Here is a 20,622-nt window from a genome sequence, read left to right as displayed (position 1 = left end):
CAAAAAATAGAGGCACTAATCCAAGAGTAAAATAAATAGAAATCTCAAGATGACAGAAGGGAAACAGGCCTAGAAAGAAAGAAATCAGTACAAATTAGAATATCTAATAATAATACAACTAAAAAGTTGGAATATCATAGTACTATGGTGAAATAGCATATTCTTTATCTTCCTATAAAGAAAATAAAACAAGTAGAAACACAAGGTAAAACAGAGTTCTCTATAAGAAATTTATACCCCACTGACATGGCAGAATTCTGAACAATTGTCAGAACAACAGGTAATCTATTTGACCTCAAAGCTCAGAACACTCCTTGTCAAGTGACCCACGTTTGGTGATAGAGTACGACATCTATTTCTTATTGTGCTAGTAGATTTTGTTGCAGATAATAAAAACAACCAGAATTTTTTAACACTTTCATTAATTTTCATTCACTGTGGTCTTGATTATGTTCAAGTTATTTCCTAAGCATGCTCCATTAGCACATGTCTTTTGCTATCTCACTGTTCCCTGCAATAGCTGTCCAACATGTTTACCACACACAAAACTGTAAGTTATTTTGGGTCTGCATCACATAGATTTTTTTGCACATGCTGCCTCACTAGGCATATAGTAGGTGCTCTCTAAATACTTCACATGATATGAAAAGAGTAAGGCAGAGCAATCAATACAGGTCATGACCTGGGGCAAATGTTTTTTTAAAACATCCAAATTACACTCCCATCTGAGAATTTTATTATATCAGGTGTGACTTGAAATAAATTGTACATCACGCCTGGAATAAGAATCTTGGGGGTTTTACTATCATGGTATGCATGTTAATGGAAGTGTTCATTTGTACTGAGAGAAGGCAGAAGAAAGCAAGAGCTGTATCTGGTCTCAAATCTGTTGTCAAAGGGTCTGTAGCTCCTTAAGGGAATGAAGGAGAGGTGAGGTAAACTAACAACTTGGGTTCATATCACCCCCTATTCTTTACAAAATGCTTCCATGTGCACCATTTCATTTTTTAACTGTGACATAAAGGGAGCAAATAGGATTGTCCCCATTTCACCCATCAAGAAATGACTGACCTAATATCATATCTACTTTGTGGTGAGATGGGCTGCAGCAATTTTTGCAACTTTTTCATTTTACAGGTGAGGAAACTGAATCTCAGAATATTCAAATAACTGAACTGGCATCATACTAAGCAAAAAAAAAAAATTGAATGAATGAGTGAAAGAACGAATGAAAATACATCTGCTTAAAGTAAGACCAAATCTAGGCATGCTTGAAAGAAGCACTTTCCATTTTTTAAATCATACTTGTAGGCTCTCTCCTTTCTAATAATGCACCCATTTAAAAACACACACATACACACATTTAAAACTGGGATTTAATCCCACGGGGAGCTCTGGGAGACCATGAAAGAAACATGTCTCAGAGTCAGCCAACCCCAGTGGTCAAGGGGGCTGGATAGTTATCCATCAACTCCCACCAGTCATTGGTAGTGGCTGCTCCCTGCTCCCTCACAGGCATTAATTCCTTGACTCTTCCTTGCCTTGTGTGATCAAAGCAAGCTACAGTGGCCAGGGAAAGCTGTTGGGCAAACAGTCCCTGGTGCTGGTGGTTGGAAATCAGGCCAGGATGCAGAGCAAAGGAACACCCCGGAATATGAGTAGAGTACCAACAGATCTCCAAATGAGAATTAACATTCTTTTTTTCTGAGAGTCTGACTCTGTCACCCAGGCTGCGGAATGCAGTGGCACCATCTCGGCTCACTGCAACCCCTGCCTCCTGGGTTCAAGAGATCTCTAGCTTAGCCTCCCATATAGCTGGGATTAAAGGGATGTGCCACCACGCCCAGCTAATTTTTGTTTTTTGTTTGTTTGTTTGTTTGTTTGTTTTTGTTTTTTGAGTAGAGCCCGGAGGTTTCACTATGTTGGCCAGGCTGGTCTCGAACTCCTGACCTCAAGTGATCTGCCCACCTCAGCCTCCCAAAGTACTGGAATTACAAAAGTTAACATTCTTATGTTAAAATAGACTATTATGCTAGGCCCTTTATAGGCATCATCTCTAAGATTCACAACAATCCTGCAAGACCAGTATTATCATCACTTTACAGCCAGCGAAACTAAGGCTTAGAGACTTGTTCAAGGTTGCAGTTGCTTAGGGACCTTCTCATGACAGAAAAGATGTTTTAGAGTTTTAAGAAATCTTTCAAACAAAAGTTTGCTTTCAAGCATGAATAACACTGAAAGCAACACAGTGAGATAAGCAACTGTTTCACCGCTAAGGATACCCTCCTCTTCTACCACCACTCTGGAAAGCGAGTTTCTCTGTGTCACCAGCTTCATTGTCTCAGAACTCTTATTTATTAGACAAGTTCCCCCACTATGTGTAATCACGTTCAGATATGGCAGCTTGAGCTATTTTTCTAGTCTTGAAAATGTTCAACTCGGTAATTGTTCTTCATCTCCCACTGAGAACAGATTTTTAAAAGAAAAAGTTTATTTCTTATGCAGCAGTGTAATCTTTAACCTGATTCTAACCATCTGAATGAGAAAATGCCTACATCACCATAGATGTCAAAAAGGCTTTTGGGAGGATGAGTCAGGCATGTGGGACCTGAGAGCCTGTGAGAGATAGCTGCAATGTCCCAGGGTGCAGACCCCAGGTCAGCAACAGCAGGCCAGACACTTCTCCATCCCCAAGACACTTGTTCTTTATCCAGGCACTTTTAAGTATTTAAGCAAGTATTTATTCTGTTCAACTCAATAAGCACCTATTGACTAACCACCAGATACAAGAGAGCAAGCAAGCAAAAAGGAAGGAAATACAGAAGAGATGGGAGAACCCAGCCTAAGCATCACTTCCAGCTGAATCTATTTGTAGAGTGTTAATTCAGTCATTAATGGTCTGAGTATCTAACTGCTGAATGAACGTGTTTGTATCTACTCCCCTTTTTTCTGTAGGAAGAGGCTGAATGATCAGCCCCCCAGGATTGAAAACTGCCCTGCTGCCAACTGATTATTCATCTATGGGTCATCATACAACCCCTACACAATTCACTTACAGGCTACTTTTCATCTTCCCTTCTTCGGAACAATTCTTGGTACAGCATTGTCTCGTTATTTCATCCTATTTATTTTCACTTCTTTCCCAGGGCAACGCTCCCTCTAGTGTCTATGTAGGGCTCTCAGGTTCCATTCTTGGTACACAGGGTGAAGGCAAAAAGGGAACTCAAGCCTGCAACTCTATGGGTATAGATCACCACAAAGAAATTAGTGGATTGTACCAGTGTGATAATTCTGAGGAACAGGCTGCAGATATTCTACAGATAGCTCCAATCCATGTGATACGCCCATTTCACAACAGGCACAAATACAGAAGAAGAGAGGAAAAATGAACATCGAGGTCTAGCCCATGACTTTGGCACAGATGAGTCTTTGGCACAATGGGATCTGCTTGCCAACCAGCCCCAGCAATCCAGTGATCTCCAATGTTCTAGAAGCTATACACTTTACTCACTTCCCTCAAGAAGCCTCCCTTGATTAGCTATGAGTTGTATCACGGATGCCCAATCTGAGAGAAGCTACTCTTCATCTTTCTGGATCCCTTAACTCTCCATGCAATAAAAGCCCTGAAATAATGTTAACCTTATTCATAGCTTATTAGTGTAATCATCTAACTAATGTGATTCTGTTTCTATTACAAATTCTGACTATGAATTTCAAGAATCCAGGTCCCCAGTCATTCACTTCTAGATCCTTTTCAACGTCTACTTTAGCACGACATAAATGATAGACATGGCAAAGACTCATGTGACTGGGAGCATGAACTATGGGAGATGGTTGAAATGAGCATCTTGATGAGAACTGGGTTCTAGCCAAGGCCTTGCCATCAGCTCACTGGGAAACTCTGAGCAAGTGCCTTCTACTTCTGCTTCAACATTTCCATCTGAAAATTAAGGGAAGGCCCCTTCCAGGTATAAAAATAACAACTAAACTAAAAGTATCTTGAGTGCTTGCTACAAATGGGTCAGGCACTTCTTTTAAGCACTCTGCCCTGTACAATCTCACTTAATTCTTACAACAGCCCAAGGTGAGACATACTTCATCCCCTTTTTTCATATGAAGAAACAGCAGAGAGGGTAACAACTTGCCCAATGTCACACAGCTATTAAGAAACAGAGGCAGGACTTGAAGCCAGGCACCTGGCTGCACAATCCATGATCTTATTTAGTATGTGGCCTGTTTCAGGTTCCCAGTCTATCCATTCTTAACAAATCCGAAAGAGGATTGCATTCAGGATGAAATCTCTCCACAAATATGAATTCACACAAGTTGTACCATATACCCGTACTAAATAATCCCACAACCTCATAGAATCCTTGATTATCCTACATAGCTTTATTTCCAGTCTTTCCCCTAAAGAAGGTTTTTTTCTCTTTCCGATGTATGCCAAGTAACAGTCCCCTACTTAGTCAAGGGCACAGTTTTACTGACCAGTAACCCTGCTGGCCCCACTCTGCTGCAGGTCCCTCTCATCTCAACCAAGCAGGGATGGCTTCCTCTGCTTCCCTGCATGCATTCAATAGCAGACAGCAATTTGTGCAATCCTGAGGTCTTAGATTCCATTATTTTTTCCAAATTTACTATAGAACATTTATTAGTGTACTATAAACAACAGCATTTCCATAAATAATTAAATCCAAACTACGCCGATCAAAGTAAATGAGCAAAATGTTTCTGGTTGTGATGTAACCAGGCTTGAATTACTCACTAACTCAAATAACAAGGTGACTCACAGGAGGCCCCCATTAACAATGGTTAGTAAGACACAGCTTGTCCAACATTAACTAGCTTGTTATTCACTGTCTGCAGCCACCACAGTGGGTGGGCAGGGTGGCTATAGAGCATGGCCCCAGAACAGAAGGAAAGAATCTATTCCTAAATCTCTCTGACTAGCCTCATATTATACCCATCCTAGGGCCTCAGTCTACCCTACCTATAAAATGGGCACCTCATCAGAATGAAAACATACAAATCCTCTTAGAGGGAAAATGCTCTGTTAATATGAGAAGAAAGGAGAAAAATGGGTGTGAAGAGGGGATGGCTCTTCCAAGAGAAAAAATAATAATAAGTGGGATCCAAGGTAGGCTGCCATGTTTCTGTCTGAGTATCACATCCTCATCTCTATCCTGAGTGATTTGATGAAGACAATTCGCAAGTGCACTTCCAGGCTCGACGGTCTGCAAAATTCCTGTAGTATGTCCCACAGGGGTCCTCTCTTCTGTGAGCTCATAACCTGAAACGATCACTTGACAATTAACCACATGTCACCCCATGGCATCTGTCTTGTTGTAACGTATTATTTAACTTTACAGAAGAGCACTCTCACATCCAAAGCATGTTGGCAGGACCATGAGGCAAATGTTGTCTCATCCTTCTTTGTATCCCCTCTATCACACTTCTACCAACCGCACAGTTTCTAGGACAAGGCCACATACACAGGAAAAACTCAGAAAATTGATGAATGTCTTACGGGAGTGTCCATCTGATCTCTGAAGTGCACGAGAAGCCAGGATTGTTAACTAGTCCTTATTTCTATCCTCTTACTAAGTAGCGTAGAGATCCCTCTGAATCTTATGTTAACATGTATATATGAAACAATACACCAGTTGTATAAACTCAGTGTCGTTAAGAGACGGCGTTAACCTGTTAGTTATCTTAGGGCAAAATGGTCTTTCCTCTCCTCTTACCCTGCAGCTAAGTCATAGTACAACTCCCCAGATGAGTTCAGTATTACTGAGCTATGTACTACCCTGTGGCACATGCTGCCAGGCATGGATGAGAAGAACAGAACTCACACTTGATGGTGATTGGAGGGAGGGGGTACTGTTTTAATTATTTCAGCTCTTACCCTCAAAACACTCACGAAATAATATAAAACTACAGTAAGAACTAAACTAAATATGATCAAACGTGTAGTGCATTCTGTAAATTCTATAAACAAGTAGGGGAAGAGAAAATAAATGCTTCTAAGAAACGTTTCATAGAGCCACTGAGTCGGAATGTTGAACTGAGCTATGAATAACAGGTGCCCTTTCATCAAGAAAGAAAGGTGCCTCAAGTGGAGGAGACCTCAAGGTGCTTGGGACAATGAAGACGCTGCCCTGGCCAGAATGCAGGAGTTAATCAGGGAAGAGTCAAACCCAAAGTTGGAGAAGTAGACCCAGGACATACATAGCCTTGAATGCCAGGCTAATGGACCCTGGATTTGAATTCAAGAAACCAAAGGTCCTCAAGCCAGAATGTAGACACACCGGATGAAACACTCCTGGCTATAGCAGCTGTCAAGTTCTGAAATCATTGCTATCCCAGGCAACAACAATTTCTAATTCCTTTATCATCTCTGCTTGATGAGACTTGAGACTGTCTTTCATTCACTCAAACATTATCAAGTGCCAACCATGTGTAAGGCAAAGCTCCCTCATCTCCACTGACTACCAACAAAGTCAGAGCCCTATCCGAGCCTTTTCCCAGTTACCCACAACACCAGAACAAACTTAGTTAGCCAAATTCGATCCAACCCACAAAGCCAGTTCTACTTACAGAACTGCCAACTGACCCACTAAGCACTCACATTATGTATTTCCCACCTCCTCCTCCACAAGGCCTCTTTTCTCCCCCAAACTTACTGCAGAATCATCCTTTGACATTTTCTCCCTATAAGGGAAGTGTTCAAGACAACCAAGAGGCCAAAAGAAGGCAGAAAGCGGGAAATCAACAGGTGGGTCAAGCCACAGGCCTTAAGTGACTTAGCCAATGGATAAACCACTGGTCTCTAGCCAAATCTTCCTATCACAGAGTGTCTGCTTTGTCACACCTCTCTGCTCCTTATGAGATGATTCAGGGCCCACAGATCATCCAGTTCCAGGATTCCTTCACTGACAATAGATTTACACAGCCCAAGGAAAAAGCAATTTTCCCTTCTGTCCACTGAGCCTTCCTGCCACTGGAGTCACCAACTCCCCTTCCCTTAAATCCAACACCACTGGAGAAGCCACTTCCCAGCATTCCTTCTTTGCCAACTACAAAGCAAGTTCCAGCCACTGCATTTCTGTAATCATTAAATCAGGCCTCCCAATTAAGGAGTCTGCAACTTCTGCTCACCTTGGAAATCACTGAAGGATCTGAGAAGGAAATCACACCGTCTAATCCAGCCATCAGAGAAATCACAGAGCAGATAAATAGCTGTGCCCAGCTCCTCCTCTCCCCACCGCCCCTCAGACCAGCAATGACCAGGAGCAATTAGTGCCATTATGTCCCCACGCATTTCCCAGCTACATCTCAACTGACATGGTTTCCCCTTGTAATATTAATTGAAAACAGATTTTTTTGGCAAAACCCTGAAGAATGGCTTCTGTGGCAGGCTTCTTTATTAAGCCTCCAAGAAGGCAGAATGCATTAAGATATTGTGACACAGGAACTGTGAGCAGGGACGATGAAGACAAGGCAATCCAGCCAAAAGCTATTTGAAAAATCTGTTTGGAGCCACAATTAGATGATCCAGTGAGTGAAATACAATTAATCTGATCAAATCTGTCACTATTTTGCACATTAGGAGTAAATATTTTAGAATACAGTCCAGCTGAATTAGTTAAGGGTAGGAAATCCTGCCTGGGAGAATCTATGTGTTATACCTACTAGTATGCTCAGGGCAGAGTGATCTGGGAGGGCCTAAAAATATCAGCATCTCCCCATTTCTCTTCACCAAGATGCAGTGTTGGGCACATTAATTGAGAACTAGCTGGCAAGTATTCCAAGCAGATACACTGCAGGGGCAGCACCCTGCAAATCACTACCACTTCGAGTGCGCTGCTGGAAGGAAATGAGGACCAACGTCAGGGCAGATGCAGTGTTTTCACCTCAGCACCAGGAATGCAGGGGGGCGGGGCATGAAGGGTTAATCCAAGGAGGAGGGGGTGTGGAGAAGTGGACTGTGCCTTCACAACTTTCCACTCTCCAGAGTCATTTGCCAACTCACTGAGCAAGCAGGGAGGCTGCTTCTTTCATTTGAAGAAAAAGGACAGAATAATGTGTTTTTCTGTTTCCCTGTAAGCCACGGGGACTGGGCTCCCTCTGGGTGTTTGTGAAACACTCTCTAACCCATTAATCACCAGGATTCCAGCTGGAGGCAACTGGAGAGAAAAAATAGCAAATCGCTCCTCCAGAGTAAAGGCTCCAAGGCCAAGTCCACTCACTTTCCAGCCAGAGCACCTGGCAGGCAACATGGTCAGAGGTGGTGCCCAGGCCCCATGCCCTCCTGATTCCTTTGCCCAAAGCCAGCTGCACTCCTTCTCCTTTGCCCCCAAAGCCATCTCTTCTCAGTCCTGGGACCAAGGCAAATACCCACCCCAAGCCTTGTCAAAGGTCTCCTCCTGTACCCTCAACCACCTGGGGCACACACTGGACCAATGGCGTGGGCTGAAGGCCCTTCTCCTACATGTCCCACCCTGCATCCCTGACTGTAAACTCGGTCAGAATGGAGTTCAATTTTCAATTTCATACGGTTACTGAAAACTTTCCCCAAAAGGGAACTCATATCAAGTAATCGGGTGCATCAGAGACACTTGGAAGAAGAGCAAGGAAACCCTCATTGTGTTAAAAATTAAACTGGTGGCCTCCTGAAGAAGGACATGTCTAATACTCCAGAAGCCAGAAGAAAAGATAAAATTCTATTCCCATGTCAGAAGAGCCTGGAGCTAGGCCCCATGTTCTCTGATTTATGGACATCTCCCTCCACTTTGAAACCAATGATGAAGGGATCTTTCCAAAGCATCCTCATCCCCATCACTCTTCACCCTGGCTTTTATTTACAACACCTTCTTTTCCTGCCATCAGGAAAGGGGGACAGGAGAAAAACCAACTGGGTAAATGTTGCTGAAACTGGTTTCCCAGTGATTCACCAGGAGATTTCCTTAAAGTTTCAAAGACAGGGCCATGTGAGTATGCTTCTCCATCTTCTTTACAGAGGCTCACAGACCTGATAATCAAGGATGTCTCTCTGGTATTGCCTACGAAATGTGGTCAGAAGACAAAGGTCCAGCCTAGGGGCTAAAGAGGCAGTTCTTCCCTAGAATGGAGAGAGAAGCCAGCGTGTGGCCCTACATCCACCTGTGGTGCTCTAGCATGGGCAGTAAGGCTGGCCAAGAGCACAACCAATAAGTCCCTGGGGGCTGTTCATACATTGTCCAATCTCATTGCTGTCACCAAGGACTCCAAGCCCAACTGCTCTAGTACGCAAGCCCCGTTGGCCGTCATTTGACTGAAGAGTCATTTCCCCAGGAAGCATGGGCCAGACCTGCCCCTCACCTCTTCTGCTGCACAACTGCTTTGAAGACGAGCAAAGAAGGTCAGGCACAGTTAACTGCTATTTGCAAGAAGCATTTTCTCTAAAGTCCCATCTTCAGAGGCTTTGTAAATACTCAAAAATAATCCTTAAAAGCAGAGACACAGAAAAACTCTTCAGGGAGGGTGAATTTACATTGTCCTAATGTGGCAGTAGTAAAGCCACAGGTGTGAAGACATTACATCCTCCTCTTCCTAGGATATATTTACTTACACACATCCTAGCCATCCTCCTCACCAAGTAAGAACCTCAACACACACACACACACACACACACACACAAATAATCAAACTAAAATGAAGTTGGGATTCACAACCCCTGCTGTCAGAATCTCCGCACAGCACACACATATCCAAGTCCTCTTGGAAAGGACTTAGAAGTCTTCAATCACCCAGCCCTGCAAAGGCACACGTTGTTCACCCCTCTCGCCAGATCTGTCAGCCCCAGGCTGTGGGGGTCTTCATCCAAGGCAGATGAAGTCCACCACTGCGCCCCTCTGGAGCTGGACTCCACGGGTCCTTCAAGCCCAGCATCAGCTACCCAGACTGGGCTGCCGCGCTATGCATCATTAGAAACCAAGAAATCTGCACTTTGGTATTGCTTATGTGCTACCTTCTGCGGACCCCTCGCTTTCCTCTTACTAGATACCCAATCCTGGACACCCCAGGCTCTGTTAAAATAAGGCAAAAAATTTCCCAGAGAAATCTTGTCAAACATCGGTCATGAAGAGAAATACAAAACGGCAGGGAGTTGCGGAGTGAGTTCCTATCAAATCAACTCCCCAAGGCTGCTTGTATAGACACCCGTCATCCTCCGCCTGGAGCGTGCACCCTACCCAATGCCAGGTTCTGATCTGAACCACTGAGCCAGAGAAGAGGAAAGGATTTTCCAAATCTGGCTGAAGTAGGGACCGCGGGAGGGAGGGAAGTGGGGAAGATGGTGGGAACCTGTCACCCGCCTTTTCTTTGCTTGGCTGCACAGCGCTGGGTGCCGGTGAAGTAGGGGGAGCCCCTCCGGGCACGCGCTGCGAGCCGCTGCAGCTGCCCGGCGGGCAGGCGCGATGCTCAGTCGGGCGCCCAGTCCGGAACGCCCGAGTCGGCCAGAGCGGGCTCAACGGCGCCACCTGTCGGTACATCCTTGTCCGGGAGAACCCGGTGGCGGGGAAAAGCGGGTGTTGAGGTGTGCAGGAAGCTCAGGGACCCAACTCCGCTCAGGGAGCCGTTTGTGGCGCACAATGCAGTGGTGAAGGCGAGAGTTTTCTGCTCAGCGACTTCCGTGTGTCTGTGCGTGCGTGAGGGCGAGCGGTGTGGCATGGGCGCTGGATGGGTGTGGAATTTCGCTTCACGCTTTAAACTTTTTTTACGGCCTCTGCTACGGCTTTCCAGGGCCGCTCCCTGGGCTTTGAAGGAGGAACCGGGGTTAACAGAAGGCCAAGGCTTGGGGCCGACTTGGCCGAGCCTCCCTCCTGGGCTCGAGGACTGCGCGCCTGGAGCGGAGAGCAGCGACCCCGAGGCGAGCAGGAGGCTGGGAGTCCGAATGGCTTCCCGGGTTCCCTTTCGCGTGACGGGCGCGGGGTGGGGGGTGGGGGAGCCTGGGCAGTCGCAGGAACCGGTCTGTTCAGAGGCTCCCGCCCCAAGTCAGCCCTTTTTCTCATCCAAGAATTCAAGTACCTCGAAAACAGGAAAACTGACCCTCCAAGCCAAGTATGGGAGAAAGTGAGCATAGATCCCTCCCCCACTCATCTTTAAGAAGCCCCTTCCTCATCTCCCCTCCCGGCGGCCTGAAGCCTAGGGTCTCCAGTAAACAAACGCACACAGCGTCTAACAACAAACTCCGTTAACCTGTTGGGGGCGTGGGGGGAATCGTACAAACCTGTTATCTCGAAAAGTCGAGGCGTCCCCCGCCTCGACCCGAGCAACTATCTGTCCCTCGCTCCCGCCCCCCGCCCCATTCCCCTTCGGTGTCAGGAAGCAGGCGGACCCGCCGCCGGGTGGGTACTCACGCTGCTGTTGTGTCCCGACCAGTGCACCATGGCTTGGTTGTGGGCCGAGTCCCCGGTCAGCGCGAAGGAGGTGCTAGGCAGCCGGAGGTCTTCAGCCGCCGACCCCCCAGCCCGCGGCGCCTTCACCTCCTCCCGGGAACCCTTAGCCAGGGGACGGCTTCCTCTGGAACCATCAGCCGGAGCAGTAGCCCGGGCGTCCCCGCGCTCCGGGGTGCTTGCGGGCTGCGCCCGGCGACTCCTCCTCGCGCCGCCAAGCTTGCCAGGAGCTGGGATGCCCCGGTCCCGCCGCTCGCCTGCCGGCGACGTCCCTCCGGCTTCCACCTGCATCTCACCGCTTCTGCCGCCGCCCTGCTGGGGCAGCAGCTCTGGTCCGGCCCGGCGCCCCAGCACGGCGGCTCTCCGCGCCGTCGCCAGCTCCTCCGGCCACTGGCTTGCCACTGCCCGCGGCGAGAGTGGAGACAACGCCGGTGGCCACGAAGCCGGGGCTGCCGGGCGCCCGGGACCGCCTGTCGCGTCCCAAGTGATCTCGGCAGCGGCCAGGACCCACGTCGACAGGAGTAGGAGCCCAGTCCGGACAAGCGGCGCCCCCGGCCAGCCTGCGGGGCGCTCCGTGCGCGCCGCCTCCATCCCGCTGCGGTACCGCTGCTCGGGCTGCCGAGTGTGTGGCGCCCGCCGAGGTGCGGGTCCGGCGCGGGGGGTGTGCGCGCGCCAGCGAGCGAGCGAGCGAGTGTGTGTAGGGGGAGTGGGGAGGGGGCGGCCGGGAAGGAGGTGGCTCCGGCTGGCGCGCCTCGCCGATCCTCTCCACTCTTCCCACCTAGCTCCCGCTCGCCCGCTTTCTCGTCCAGAGGGTGATTCCAAACCCGAGGAAAATTAATAATTGCTCCTTCGGTGCTATCTTTCTTAAAATCAGATTCCCACCAATCTTCCCCACTGAGCTCCTCCAGAAATTTCGTTAAAAGGAGTAATCAAAGGTAATAAGAAAATCTTCTTAAAATATGAAAATCAAGCCGGATCCAGGAGGGGCCGGCAATAGACTCCAATCCTGAGTCTCTACGAAATCCAAGCTCCAACGTACTCCCGGCGAAGAGTTGGGAGCCGCTTCTGGACGCGTTTGGGGGTTTACTCTCCGGGCCTGTTATGAGGGGTGGGAGATGGCGCGCGGGGAGGGTACAGGGGTCTCGGGGGAGAGGGAGGAGGAGTTGTCTGCTCAACGCTAACTGTTCGCGTTCTAGAGCCGAGGGGGAGCCAGGTGCCTCCGCGCGGGGAGGCTGCGCACGGAAGCCAAGCCTGGGATGCACCCGGGACTCTGCCCGCGGATCCCTGGCCCGGCCGGCTCTCCGCCAAACCCCGCCACTCGAGGCCTGCGCCCCCGCGCGGGGGCGCGGAGAATGCGTGCGTGCGCGTGCGTGCGCGTAGGCGGGCGGGCGTGAGGCGAGGACTTCGCAGGGGGCTAGCGGGCAGACCCGGCGCTGCCGCGTGGGGGCACCTGGCTGAGCCGGGCCGGGAGCGCGGCTGGGTGTGAGGGGGCGCGCGGTTCCGTGCGTGCGCGTTTGCACGAGCATGTGTGCTTGTTAGTGTGAGCGATGGCAAGTGGGGCGGGGGCGGGAGGTGTGCGCTCGGGCTTTGGGCGCGCGCGGATCACGCACGGGCTGTGTTTGCATTTCCAGGAGCCTGCGAGTGGTGAAAGAGGCAATGCTGAGAACTAGGCAGGCCTCTCTCAGCAGCCCCTTCCTCTTGGCGCCCGGAGCACCCACGGCCCCCACTACTAGGGGTTAGAACCTGATAAAGCCTCCCAGGGGATGAGGGAAGAGAGGCGGAAGGCCCCGGCGGGATCGGGGGAACTTGCCAGATCTTCTCGGTTGAGGGACTCTCCTTGCCCGGACCTCCCGGCCAGAGGTGGGGCGAGAGAGTATTCGAGATGTCTGCTCCTACAGGGAAGATCCAGACTTCATTTTGCTGCCTGGGATTTTGAGGTCGTGCCCTCACTCTCCCCAGTCCGTTTCTGAACGGGCTCAGTTGTTTCAAAGTGTCGGCCGCCAGTTAAGAGGGTACTCGGGCCGCAGCCGTGTGGGCTTCTCTGGTCCCCAGTCCGCCACTGCAGGAGTGTAGCCTGCGCGCTTGGTGCAGCTGAGACCCTTCGTGACCGTAGGAAGATGGAGACTTTGCGTGGGCTGAAGGGAAGTGAGCTAAACCCAAAGACGACATCCAGCTGCGGTTTACAGGCCCCAGGACATGTGGTGTAGCCCGCCGCCTCCGAGAAGCCCCTGGGATTTCAAGGGGTTGAAAAGTCTGAGACCAGAGGAGCTGGAGGAGGAGCTATTAAGAAAGGAGCAGGCAGGAGGGAGGAGGCTTAGGGAGAGAGACAGCCTCCAGCCCTGCTCTTCCGCTTCAGGAGTAAAGAGTTCCTCCTCTCTAGAAGATGGTTAAAGAGGAGCGAGAGGGAGGGGAATGCGCGGAGAGGGAAGAAAGGTGAGAGGAAGGAATGAAGGAGAAAACAGAGGGAAAAAGGGGAGAGGGAGAAGAGAGGAAAGACAAGGTGAAGGAGAAAAGGGGCGAGAGAGTGGTGCAAAAGGAAGAGGGAGATAGAAGAGGAGGCGAAAGGGCTCCAGGTAAGAGCCAAGAGGGATGGAGGAGGCAGAAGAGGCGCCTGAGAATCTAACCTGGCCGAGGAAGAAGACATCCAGCGATTCCCCAGAGCCCCCGCCCTCTTGAACTTGCTTTTCCACCGGATGCCAAAATGGCAATTAGCAGCGGGGGAGGCTGGGCCAAAGAACCAAGCCAGCGACAACGTCCGGCCCAGAATGGGGTGGTCCTGGCATCTGTGGGTTTCCAAAGACAGGGCGTAGCGGGCAAGTCCCAAGAAAAGTTCCAGCGCCACAGACCCAGGTGGGCGCGGGACCGGGCGCTGGACGAGAGCCGGCCATCCGCGGGTTCCCAGCGCCCCTGTCGGAGGAAGCTCGGTGCTGCAGCCCGAGCTGAGGCTCGGGGTTCGGGAGGGACGCGGTGCTACTCTTTTCTTCAGGCTCTGGGCGGAGGTGCCACAGTATAAGAGGTCTGGGTGGACTTGAGGCTCACACAGACCGGGGAAGTGCGGTCTCCCAAGCCCTGTGCGCACGGGGGAGGTGCAGCATCCAGTCCCCGCAGCTTCCCGCGGCCTCCGAGCAGGAGCAGTCGGGTGCAAAAGAGGCAGACGCTCTGTGCCTCCCTCTCCCTCCTGTCTGAAGAAGGCCCTACTCAGATGGAACCCGGGCAGAGTTGGATCCCTGGGATGGGCTTGAGGAGATGTAGCTAAAAAGCTTTTGTTTGAAAACAAACAAACGAGGAAAGACTCCCGCAAGTGTGACATTTTCACATGCCTCCTGCACCAGTTTTCTTGGTCTTGCTCCCATCAATTATAGTCTTCTCCTTCCACTTTCAGCCTCTCCCTCCTTCACCCTTTGCCTGAAAATCCTTGCCCTTAGCCCTGAGCTGCCCCTGTCCCCCACCCCCAACCCTTGCCTCCAACCCCGTGCTTCCCGAGTCCCCATTAGTCTTCTCTGGTGCCCAAACTTCTCCCAGTAGTTCTCACCTGTACCCACAGTATCCTCTTCCTCGCTCCTGGACTTTTTGCAATTTGACATATGCTTTTAGGCGACTCAGTCAAAGGCTTACCCCAACACACCTGACAGCCCCACTCAACTACCTCTTCTTCCTGCATTTGTAAACTTGTCCCATCTGAAAAAGTCTCCTTTGGTCTACATGGTACCAGGATCTCCTGGGTCCTCCCTGGCCAGCCTCAGTCAAGCTTGTCTTCTTTTGTCCACATCTTAAATTCTGAGCCCCAACCTCCATCATTTCCCCCAATTCTCCGTGCTTGGCTCTCATTCTCTTTTCCCTTTCTCCCTGTCTGAATGAGCCCAGTGATCAGGCCCATTTCTGTCCTTCTACTACCACCTCCTGGTGTTGGCTCCTGGATCTACAACTTCAGCACATTCCCTCTTGAGCTTCACACCGGACCTCCTCATTGCTTCATACGTGTATGTGTTCCCCTTGAAACCCATATGCAGCAAAACCTACAACCGTCACCCCAACATCTTAGTCACCTAGACCAGACACTTAACTTGCAGGCTTGACTCCCTCTTTTGGATCCCCACACCCATAAAAACTCTTGTCTCGTCCTATTTTAAAAAGCCTTTCTTGTTTTTTTTTTTTGTTTTTTGTTGTTGTTGTTGTTGTTTTACCACTCCTCTCCTGTTCATTCCCAAAGTCACTGCCTTAGATCTGACCCTCAACATCTCTTGCCTAAGGTTTTGCAATAGTTTCCTCTCTTCTCCTGGTCTTTGGCTCTTTCCTTCTCCTAGCCAACCTCCACACTGGCAACTTCAAATAGAAATGTAATGTAAGCCACACAGGAAATTTTAAACTTTCTAGTAGCTTTATTGAAATAAAAAGAAACCAATGAAATTCACTTTAATATTTATTGAACTGAAGATATCAAAAATAGTTTCAGTTTGTAATCAACATAAATATTATTGAGGTATTTTTACATATTTTGTACCAAGTCTTCAAAATCCAGTATGTATTTTATACTTACAGCACATTTCCGTTCAGACCACCCACATTTTTTCACTACCACATTTCATAACCACATGTGACTAGTGGCTACTGTTTTAAACAACACAGCTCCACACTGTTGACAGAAATAGCCTCTTAAAACATAAGGAAGATTATATCATGAATTGCCCTCCTCAAAATTTTTCAATGACCTACCATTTTTATAAAATCCAAACTTCTTAGAATGGTTTCCAAAGCTCCATGTTCTTGCCCCACCCCCATGAACTTTCTTACTATATTCCTTAAGCCTGAAATGTGTCCTCTGCCACAGTTTTCAACATGAAAGGGGCTTCATGGGAAGAGCCCTTCTTTGTGGAAGAATCCTCTTCTATGAAGCTTGCCTCCACAACCTCATAGTACTTGTTATTATATCATTATTATCACCATCATCATGTCATCATCATCCAATTATTTGTCTTCCTATAAGATAGGCGCTGTCCCGTATCACTTTGGAATTTAAAAGAGAGGACTAAGGTTAAAAGGGCTCCCATTTCCCTTGCTGACATAATATCTACTTCAGCTGGAAAAGGCAGGTTGAGATGAGGATTAGCCCTCACACAGTCCCCATAGGGTCAGCAAAAAATGCCCACTGGGAATGCATTTTCTCACCAGGGCTTCTGTCCCTGTTAAAAACAACTGGAGAAAGTAAGCTGTATACTGTAAGTTATACATGAGATTACACTAAATGTCATTCAAATAAGTCTTCTTTCAGGTGTTTTGTTTTGTTTTGTTTTGTTTTGTTTTGTTTTCCATCACAGTGAAATAACGCTTTGGGAAACTGTGCTGCTTCTCCCTGACATCACAAATATAGACACACACACACCCTTACCCTTCCAGACCCTCAATAATCTAATAGATATTTTGCCATCAGCACTCACAGCAGGCACAGATAGAGAAGCATGCAAATGATGCCTATTTCCTTTTTTTTTTTTTTTTTTTTTTTTTTTTTTTTTTTTTTTTTGAGACAGAGTCTTACTCTGTCGCCCAGGCTGGAGTGCAATGGTACAATCTCAGCTCACTGCAACTTTCACCTCCCGGGTTCAATCAATTCTCCTGCCTCAGCCTCCTGAGTAGCTGGGATTACAGGCACACACCACTGCGCCCAGCTATTTCTTGTATTTTTTTTTAGTAAAGGCGAGATTTCTCCATGTTGGCCAGGCTGGTCTCAAACTCCTGATCTCAGATGATCCAACCCCCTCGGCCTCCCAAAGTGCTGGGATTACAGGCGTGAGCCAGCGCACCCAGCCCTATTTCCATACTTTATAAAATGTCTGGCCCTTCTTACATGAAGACCTAAAAGCAAATTTCTCTTAAAACTTGGATTTCTCCTGTGAAACTGACATCCTTTCTTAAAGGCTCTTTTAACTGGCTCTGTCTTCTCACTTTGTCTTCCTCTCGTCTCAACAGTCACGCTGAGTACCGAGTTAATTTGTTCTGATGGTCTTCAGACAAGATTTTTATCCTCTGCTCCCTTTTTACTAAATGCTGTTTTTATTGTTTGATACTCTTTGATCTATATCTGTGTATTTTTGATAAGCCACTTCACATCCTTTTTAGAACCAAATAGGAAATTAATTAATTGATTAACATCAAACAACAGTCTACATTGTAACTCTGAATTTCTATGGAGGCAAATGATTGTGAAACAAAACCTGAAATGCAGACAAAACCAGCCAGATGATCACTGCAATTAGGACTTCCCATCATTGTGTGTCCATGAAGTGTCTGTTTTCCTCAATACTATATCCTCAGCACCTGGCCCAATGCCTGGCACAGCGATGACCCTCAATAAATGTGCAATAAAAAAAAAAACAGATGAATATAAATAATAATACCTCTGTTGCGGCTACTAACCACCTGTTCTTTTTAGCATGTGTCAACTTTCTAAAGAAGCAAAAGCTCTAGGACTTGATTGATACTACTTTCCACTACACCTTATTGCAGGTATCAGCGTTCTTTTTGTAAGCCACAGAAAACAATTCTCCAACACAAATTTGGAGAAAATTATCTTATGAAAAGCAGCCGGGCATGATGGCTCATGCCTGTAATCCCAGCACTTTGGGAGGCCAAGGCAGGCAGATCACTTGAGGTCAGGAGTTCCAGACCAGCCGGGCCAACATGGCGAAACCCAGTCTCTACTTAAAATACAAAAAAATTAGCCAGACGTGGTGGTGAGCACATTTAATCCCAGCTACTCAGGAGGCTGAGGCAGGAGAATTGCTTGAACCCAGGAGACAGAGGCTACAGTGAGCCAAGATCGTACCACTGCACTCGCCTGGGCGACAGAGTGAGACTCTGTGTCAAAAAAAAAGAAAAAGAAAAAAGAAAATTATCTTATGAAAAGGATATTAAGTAACTCCCAAAATTGCTGGGTGGGCTGGAAAACTAGGCTCAGTGGTTCTGCAGGCAAAGTGACACCTGAAATCACACCATGGAACTGGTCCTATAAGGACCCTATTACCAGCATCACTAAGCCTAGATGCTACAGCTTTAACAAGCACCACAAGAGTTGAATGCTGAATGTTGCTGCCACCTCCATTGTCACCAGCTAACCTTCTGCTTGCTTTTGTGTATTACTGGCATTGATTGGCCAAGCCTAGATTACTAGCCCGTACCCCAGAGATGCAATGAGAAAGCAGATCTGCCTCCTGAGGTGGGAAAGTCTCCAACACACAGGGAAGGGAGTTCAGATGTTGGGCAGCCACAGGATGAAGCAAGATAAATGTCCACTACACCCATCACCAAAAAAAAGATTTCTTAGAGAAAGAAAGGGACCCTGTTTGCCTTCATCTTGAACTTCTTGTAGAAAACCAAACTAAAACAAAATCCTGATGAGGTAACATTTCACACAATACCTATGTGGAATTGGATGTTTAACCAGGGAAACCCTTCTCCCATGGAGAAGGGGAGAATAGGGGAGGGGTGACCATCTGCCCAGTGGTTATAGGTATAGGAAGTAACATTAAGCATCCTGTCCACAAGGCACCAAAGACTTTATGATGAAGGAAAAGTGGAAGAGAAAAAGACAGCAGAAAGAAGGGGAGAGCAGAAAATAGCTACCTGGAAAACTGACATTTAGTAAGGACTTTCTTTAAGTTAAGCAATACGTCTTCTATGGCCATTGCTTCATTTAATCCAGACAAAGTCATTCCTTGGTTCCAATTAGTAGATTAAGAAACAAATATATACAGGTGAAGCAGTGATGCTAGGGGAAATAATGTAGAAGATAATGATGAATGATAATTTATGCAGTGCACTAACTCTTGACTGGAAATATGGTAAGGACTCACCAGCATTCTATTGGAGTGACTGAGAATCCATACTTTAGAGAAAAATTACCTATGTTTCAATTCCAACCCTACTAACTACCAGTTGTGTGACCTTTGATAAATCAATCTCTCTATCCTTCAGTTCCTCATCTGTAAATGAAGACGGTGATAATACTTAATATATGGGGTCACAGTTAAGATTAAATGAATCAATGGAACTGATAAATAAAGCACTTGGAACAAGGTCTAGTGAAGATTAAGTGCTAGATAAATTTGGCTATAAATGTTCTTATTCTCCTGAACAGTCCTGTGGAGGCTAGTACTTTGTCCCCATTTTACAGATGAGGAAACTTTGAGTGAGAGAAGTTGGATTGCATAGCTTGTGAGTAACCAGACTAAAGGATCTGTCTGATCCAGATAGACAGCTCTCACACAGTGGTCTGCACTGTCTTCCTGACCTACGTCCCACAGCATGCCCCAGGTAATACTTACATTTAGGTCTATTTGGCTCTGAAGTCAGAGTTCTTCCTGCTGCATCCTCTGTCTTGCCACCCAGGAACATATCACCAGGACTAATGCTGATGGTGGGTCCTTGCTGGACACATGGGTTCCACAACATGCCTTACAATTTGGGAAGAGGTTGGCAATTTAGTTGGTGACATCCTTCTCTTTAGATGCTGTTTACCTCCTAAAGAAAAGAAAATTATGGTTGGTGAATTCCAGGCCTGTGTTCAAGTAGCAAGTTTGGGCTAAGAAGTAAAGTCAACAATGGAAACCTAACAAGCTCTGGGAAAGAACATACTCATTAAACTGCCTAAAGTCATCAGCAACTTAGTTGACATTTTCCCTCTAGTCACATCTCCAAAAGAAAAGGGGGGCATCAATCTAATGAGGTGGAAGCAGTTGGAAAACAAGTTTTGCAGGAAAATAGGTTTTCATTTTATTCCTCTCCCTAATGATTCACGAATGCAAAGCCACATTTCTTAGAGAAAAGTCTGTCTTTTACAGCATGGCTCTTAAATTATCATGGGTTCCCAGGAAGTTCTAAGAAAGTTTGGCAAAGCTGATGGGAAGTTCTTGAGTCAAAGTCATTTACTATCCAAGGAGTCCCTTCTGAGTCAGTCACTATCAGAAAAGTCCCCTGTCCTCCAGGAATGGGCCTGCCTAGCATCCCTGGTACACTCCATCGCTGGCTATGGCAAGCATGGCCTTGATGCTAATTGTGATGGTCTTCAGAGGTTCACAGTGGGAGACATTGGTCAGTCAGGCAGAGAGAGATACATTATTCCATTTTCCCATACTAAAAGGAAGTATTTTAACATCTTCCCCATAATGTAGTGTTTGAGAAGTAAATGAAAGAA

The 20,622-nt window shown here is 47.5% G+C and overlaps 1 protein-coding gene across 1 annotated transcript in view; it reads right to left on the bottom strand.

Annotated features, from left to right (window-relative positions):
* The window catches only part of SORCS3 (sortilin related VPS10 domain containing receptor 3), a 621,661-nt gene extending 607,401 nt beyond the window's left edge, over window positions 1–14,260 (bottom strand). Inside the window, exon 1 of the mRNA XM_007964048.3 lies at window positions 11,400–14,260. Within this exon, the coding sequence (XP_007962239.3) occupies window positions 11,400–12,026 (627 nt within the window). The 5' untranslated portion in view covers window positions 12,027–14,260. The remainder of the gene's footprint in view (window positions 1–11,399) is intronic.
* Between the last annotated feature and the right edge of the window lie 6,362 nt (window positions 14,261–20,622).

This window comes from Chlorocebus sabaeus, chromosome 9, assembly GCF_047675955.1.
Source record: "Chlorocebus sabaeus isolate Y175 chromosome 9, mChlSab1.0.hap1, whole genome shotgun sequence".
In the NCBI taxonomy this organism is placed as follows: domain Eukaryota; kingdom Metazoa; phylum Chordata; class Mammalia; order Primates; family Cercopithecidae; genus Chlorocebus; species Chlorocebus sabaeus.
The sequence above is the reverse complement of the archived record's forward strand: the minus strand, read 5'-3'. Positions and strand labels throughout refer to the sequence as shown.